Source organism: Salvia splendens, chromosome 19 (assembly GCF_004379255.2).
Source record: "Salvia splendens isolate huo1 chromosome 19, SspV2, whole genome shotgun sequence".
Taxonomy (NCBI): Eukaryota; Viridiplantae; Streptophyta; class Magnoliopsida; order Lamiales; family Lamiaceae; genus Salvia; species Salvia splendens.
This window is the reverse complement of record NC_056050.1, coordinates 21,170,664-21,177,591: the sequence shown is the minus strand read 5'-3', so window position 1 is coordinate 21,177,591 and position 6,928 is coordinate 21,170,664. Positions and strand designations below refer to the sequence as shown.

Below are 6,928 nucleotides of genomic sequence, written 5' to 3'. Positions count from 1 at the left end.
CCCCAGGAGCCGGGGAAGTATGGGACCCTGCCCCGGGAGTCGGGGGCGTCTGAGACCCTACACCGGGAGCCGGGGGAGTCTGAGACCATCCCCCGGGATTAACTGGAGTACCTTCGTAGTTGTTCTCCATTGCTCGTTATTGATCTTGTACAGAAAGTAAGGTAGAGAGAGAGTACTCGTTAAAACAAGTGGTGCGAATGAAAATGAGGTTCAACGCGCGTATATATTGTGTTTTGCGAAAAAAAAAAAAAAATATTTAAATCCGACGCCGGTTTGGCGCCGATCCGGGAGCCACAATGGCGCCCGTGAGGATCGGCGTGGGAACCGGCGTCAGCGCGGGAATCGGCATGGCGACGCCGATTTTGACGCCGATTTCGCCCACGCCGGTTCCAATGGTTCGGCGTCAAACCGGCGTGGGCGAAAAATCGGCGCTCCGGTGGTGACGCCGACCATTGGAGATGCTCTTAGACCTACCAAATATCCATGGGAATGACAATTTAAGGAGCATATTGTTGTGGATGCTCTCTCCTCTCTCTGTCCATCAATGAGCTCCAAACTACACTCTCCAATTTAGGCAACAAAAACTCTATCAATCAGACCCAATGCAAATTGAACCAGTTCTTCAAATCCCATAAAAACTTTGGGAGATTCATGGTAGGACCATGTTTTCACCATTCAAGATCAAATTTTTTTCTAAGCCCAATGTGTGTCTGTGTATTTATTGTGCAATGCAGATATTTATATCATGTGTTGTGTCACATGTAGAGCCATGTGTGTATTTATGTATGCTAAATTCAACTACAACATTAACATCTGGTTTTCTGACCTGGATCATGCTTCCTTTGGGGCATTTTCTTATATTTTCTTCTCTGCAGATGTTCCATTACATAGTCACGTTGCACGTCCCGATGGCAGAGACTATCCTCGGCCTTGGCAACGAGCATTTAAAGATCGATTGAGACAACTCTGGCCATCAAGATTTAGCATTCAATCTGTCTGTAATATCAAGAATCTGCATTTACATAGAACCGAGCACACAAGAAGTCGAATATAACGAATAATACACGATAAATTCAAGATTAAGATACATAAAAAAGTTTGGAGTATCATAAGATTACAATTTGAAATGAGGGCTGCTACAACAACTTTATTGTTTCATCACGGAGTTAAAGAATGAGTCGAATTTGTCGTTTTTCTTAGTGTAAGGATGCTTGTCTAAGTGTACCTCGAGCGATGATTGTTGTACAATTTTTTTTTCTCTGAGTATGGTTAGTTTAACCTCTTCTCCACTTGTGGCTTAGCACGAAATCATCCTCATCGTTGCTGTCTTCCTTTATCCGTTTCTTAGATTTTACTTCGCCATTCTTGGGAACTGGCTGTGGCTTTTTGGAGCTCTCGGGTCTACTAGATGTGGAGGGCGGTGGAGACTTTATGGGAGTTCCCGAACGGATCTGTTTTTGCTTCCTCTGTTTCTTCTCATAGGCTTTTCTCGACCTCTCGGGTGACAGCATGCCGTGTTCCATCAGCCTGCAAAATATGAGATTATCATTCATCTAAGCCTTATGATACAATGTAAGGATATAACAAGATCAACAGCAGAACCATGAGCTTATTAATTAAAGAAACCACGAGTTCTTTCTCGACCATGAACCGCGAGCGATTGGTAACAAATTTATAAATGCTTCACAAAATCGGAGGTATGTTCATGATATCTCCCATTTTCCTTAACAAACACCAAGATTATTTTATATTCAACAAAAAAATTCAAGACTATCATAAATTAACAAAAGCTCCCTATAAAGTGCATACAAGAAGGAGAGTAAACACAAAAACACAATCTAAAACTATAAAAAAGGCATAGAAAAACAGAGAAGAAAACCAAATATGCGGAAAAGATCAGATAATAGAATAGGCAGAATACGAAGAGAGAAGAGATTGAGAATCTATTGATCGTTTGAAGCTCATAACAAAACGATAAGTTAATGCAGATATTCGGTATTAAATGAGATGTTGGTGAAGTAATCGAAGTGCAGAATTAGCATCACAATATGTTATTCACATTGAATCGACTAACAACAGCAACAGCAAAAACATTATTTAGTCACATCACAAAAGGCCATACTATACTATTAGCCAGATATCCTCATCTGCATCTAGTCCTCTTCAAGAATATAAAATCGAGCAAGGTATATCGACTCCAAACGTTCCATGAAATAGCAAAGAAAAAACTCACCAAAACTCAGCCATTTCACTCGAAGGAATCTGCTTGGATAATGATTCATAAAATATTCTCAATGGCTCCCGCTGTAGACCAGACGAAAAACAAGGCACAGTAAGGCAAGAACTCGTCCAAAAGAAAACGTAACAATACAAACGAAGGGCTATGCATACAGAACCTCTTCGGGAACATCAAATTTCTGGCCAGCCAAAGAATACACTTTCTTCTCTCTGGTTCTCTTCACAGTTTTCTTATCATCTTTCGTTTGAGCAGACGTTTTCTTTGTCTTCGCTTGATCAATATATATCAGAATTCAATTAGAGGTAAATCAAAATCGCCACAGACAATTCGAATGCAAATTCCAACGGATTTCAAGTGGAATTTCAACAGATTCACCATCAAATTTGAGTCCTTCAAGTAACACATTAGGATCAAACCTCAAAATTAGAGCAGCAACAGTTTGTAAAAGGCAATTGATTAATAGATCAGCTATAATCTTTGCAACAATTAACCTCATTTTTTACAGAGAATCAATTAGGTAATACAGATGGTAGTAAAATCAAGTTGGATAATAAAAATCAATAACTTGTAATTCAACAATTAATATAAGAAAACACACACACACACACAAATTAAGGCAGAAAATCCAAAAATCAAGGGAGTAAAGTAGTGATCTTTGCAAATGGAAACCTCAATTTTAGCTAAATGGGGGAAATAATAACAGAACCAAAAAACAAAAGGGGAAAAAAGAGTGGATTCTTCTCCGTTACCATTTTGGAGCTAGAGCTAAAAATGGATCTATTTTTGGAATCTGGAGCTGAATTCCTGATTGATCCCCCAACAATTTTCTTCTTGGATGCAGAGGAATCAATTCTGGGTTTGGAAGAAGAAGGCCCATCTCCAACAGCGGGCTTCAGTTTCGCCAAATTACTCGATTTACTATTTGTGGCCATGCCTCTTTCTTCGGCTATTCACTCTCTCTCTCTCTAAACCCCTCTGATTTAGCCTTACTGTGATTCCTCTTTCTCTTAAATACCCATCACTCAAAATTCGTTCCTTCTCCACGAATCTGAGAAAAGGGAAAAAAGAATTGAAAAGTAGTTGGTAGTTTTTAACCGCTTTTGTATTTCTTATTTTTTTTACTAGAAAATATGAATTTACTGCGCCTGAAATAAAACTAAATTATGAAAATATCACCATTAAAGGATCAGGGTTGACGAATGACAATCAGCCTTACAAAATAGGCACAATGCAATCAAGAAAAACAAGAAAGAAAAAGAACATAACACTTATATGTCTGATTCCGAAGATTGAGGCACCGAAAGTTATGGCTCAGCTTAGACCTATTGCTCTTTGCAGCGTAGCATATAAACTAGTTACGAAGACTATAGCTAGCAGATTGAAAAATCTCACGCCTCATATTGTCGGTCGGGCCCACTCAAGCTAGCTTTGTAATTGGGCGACACATTATAGACAATATTGTGATTGCACAAGAAGCTGTACACACAATTCAGTCAGAGAGGGAGGGGGAAACATGGAGTAATGTCCTTGAAGATAGACCTCAAAAAGGCTTATGATCGTGTGAGCTGGGCATTCTTATATGATACTTTGACTGAAGCCGGAGTTCCAGCAACATTAGTGGATGTAATTATGACTTGTGTCTCTTTTAGCACTATGCAAATCTTGTGGCTAGAGGGTTGAGACAAAGATGCCCACATGAAATTACACAAGCTGTGGAGGTGGGAGACTGGAACCCTTTCCAGATGTGCAAGAATGATTTACTTTTGTTTTGGCAAGCAGATATGATGACGGCCGAGACCATCACGAATGTGTTGGGAGATTTTTTGCAATTGTTCAAGCAAAGACTACTCTTTTCTTCTCCAAAAAGATTACAAGGGCAGCCAAAAGAAGTTTGAAAGACCTGCTTGGAATTCGAGAAGTTGATAACTTAGGAGTTCCTATCTTGCATAAACGGGTGAACAAGGTTACTCACGCTTATATTCTAGAGAAGATAGAAAATTGGAGTGTCACTCGTATGTCATTAGAGGGAGAGTTACCCTAGCGCAGTCAGTTTTGAGCACTATGACTCTTTATGCAATGTAGACAACAAAGTTGCCGATGGGAATGTGTAATGACATGGAGAGGGTGATCAGAGGATTTGTATGGGAAAAGAAGGAAGATCATAATCGAATGAGCGAAGTTGCAGAGGGGGGGCTTGGGGCTACGAAAGTTACACTTAGTGAATAAAACTTTTTGGTATGAAGCTTTGTTGGGGGCTCTATCACAACAAGGATGCTTTATGGGGAAAATTTCGTTGTTCGAAATACAAATTCGATCCTTGGTCAGGATTTGATCCAATAGCTTCTAATGTTTGCACTCCACTTTGGCGGCTTGGCTTGTGTGCAGCACTTGGCCAGATATGTGGAAAAATGTTAGCTGGGCACCAAAGTTCAGTTTTGGATTTACAAATGGGTGCCTAATCTACAAGTAAAATTAGCCAATGTTGTGTTGAGGCCAATTCCAAATTATTTGGTATATAAGTCTGTGTCTTTTTTCGTGGAAGACTCGAGATGGGCATGGCACAGATTTGAACACCTAATTCCAACTGAGGTAGTAAATCTTATAGCAGCCACTATGCCTCCCAATACCATGCAAGGTGAGGATGTTGCATTCTGGGGCCGTCGTCAACATGGAGCTTCTCCTTAAGACTACTTATGATAACATAATGGGTAGCCTGTGGTCAGGTGAGTTTCTCCCATGGAAAAGTGTTTGGAATTGTTATGGGCTAGAACGGATTAGGCCATCCGTATCCATGTCTCTTAACCGTCTCATCTCTTCACTATTCATGGGTCCACTATACTTTTCACCCCATCTCTTAACTAAGAGACGGCACATGCATCCCTCAATCTCTTAACCATCTAATACCTTAACTATTCATTCAATTTCATTTTTAATTTTTATTTCTAATAAATTCAATTTATAAAAACACACTTCATTAAATAAAATAAAATTACAACTTAAAATTCTAAAAAATAAAAAACCACATAATTAATATCCTAAAAAATAAAAAATACATAATTTAAAATCTTCCGCTCACTCTCTCTAAATTCAAAATCTCAAAACTCAAAGAATCAGAAGAAAGAGTTGTCTAATGACGATCATGTGCGTCTACAGGTTGCCAAAATTTGCTCAATTGTGCTCCATTAGATCCTCCTGGAGTTGGGCGTGGGCGGTAGAATCACGTGTCCTTGCCCGAACACACAGCCGCTCTTGCAAAGACGGATTCACTCCACTGCGAGGCGGACTACTTGCGGTAGAGCTTCCCGGGGTTTCAGGGTCGAACCAATTTCCCGCCTCAGGTCCTTCGTCGGCGACAATCATGTTGTGCAAGATTATGCACGTATACATGATGTTGACCATATTCTCCATAAACCACGTACGAGCCGGGGCTTTGATAATGTTGAATCGAGCTTGGACGCTCTCTCTAGATCCTTGCGAGCAGCCGCTTCCTTCTGCGCAAAAAGAGCCTTTTTCGTTCATCGGCCTGTTGAACGTTTTCACGAAAGTTGGCCACTTCGGATAGATGTCGTCGGCAAGATAGTACCCCATTTTATACTTGCGGTTGTGAGCGATGAAGTTGATGGCTGGCGCTTTACCATTCAAAACTTCGCTGAAGAGGTCGGATTGGTTGAGCACGTTGACGTCGTTGTTCGATCCGGGGACCCGAAATACGCATGCCAAATCCATAGCCGGTAGTCGGCAACGGCCTCGAGTATGGACCCCTTCACGCCACAGGGCAATTCTTCCATTGCCAATGCATGCAATCGACGCTGCCAACCATCCTGGGGAATCCGTGCACTTGTTCGTGAAGTCGGAGCAGAAACTGACAATCTGCGGTGCTTGGCTTTCCGGAGAAATTCGTAGGTGAAGGCTGCCCGGACGCCTTTGTAGAAGTTCATCAAACACAGTCTCCCAGTGCTTTCCCCAATGTGCAGGTATTTATCGAACACATCCGCCGTTTGTCCAGTAGCAAGCTGGCGGATTGATGCAGTACATTTCTAGAGCGTCGTGAGACTTGGACGGCCAATAGCGTCGAACCCTTCTTGGAAGTACTCTTCCCGGGCTGCCAATGTATTTGCGATATGCAGAAATAGCTGTTTCCGCATGCGAAAACGGAGACGGAAGTAGGTCTCACCCCATACCAAGTTCTCACAGAAGTAATTGCTTACCAACCTTGCGGCGGCTTCCTCCCGGTCACGATGGATGTAAATCCGGGATCGCATTTGAGGCGCGCAGCTTCCTCCTCCTCTCTGCGTCGATCTTCTTCTAGCGATTCTTCCATTATTCGACGCATTTGCTCAAATGAATCCATGAATGGATTAAATTTAGGAGAAGAATAATGTTTTGTGATGAAGAATGTAGAGTGTTTGAGTGAGAATAGAGAGCTTTTTTATGGTGGATTAATTTGTGAGAATGATTTCATATTTATAGAAGTGATTTGGGGCTTAAAAAAATTACAAAAAAAATTAAAAATTTGAAAAAATGGCTATAAATGGCTAGTATATTTTTGGGATTTTTTTTTTATTTTCAAAATTTTCCTGAATTTTTAAAAAAAACAAAAAAAAACATTTTCAACGGAAATAAACGACGTCCACTCGCGGGCCGGCGAGTGGGCGTCACGGACGAACGGAAGCTCGCCACGTTGCCAAC

At 41.0% G+C, this 6,928-nt stretch overlaps 1 protein-coding gene across 3 annotated transcripts; it reads right to left on the bottom strand.

Moving 5' to 3' along the window:
• Positions 1-344: 344 nt before the first annotated feature.
• On the bottom strand, positions 345-3,583 carry LOC121778649. 3 transcript variants are annotated; one of them, XM_042176033.1, is made up of 5 exons: positions 2,989-3,583; positions 2,397-2,504; positions 2,234-2,304; positions 1,226-1,527; positions 345-1,012 (listed from the first exon to the last, which is right to left on the bottom strand). In XM_042176033.1, the coding sequence occupies exons 1-4, from the start codon at positions 3,169-3,171 to the stop codon at positions 1,275-1,277; spliced, it is 615 nt and encodes a 204-aa protein (XP_042031967.1). In that variant the 5' UTR covers positions 3,172-3,583; the 3' UTR covers positions 345-1,012; positions 1,226-1,274. The 3 variants fall into 3 exon arrangements, with proteins under 3 accessions (XP_042031967.1, XP_042031968.1, XP_042031966.1); XM_042176034.1 differs by having other exon boundaries at positions 345-966; XM_042176032.1 differs by lacking the exon at positions 345-1,012 and having other exon boundaries at positions 1,050-1,527; positions 2,989-3,577.
• Between the last annotated feature and the right edge of the window lie 3,345 nt (positions 3,584-6,928).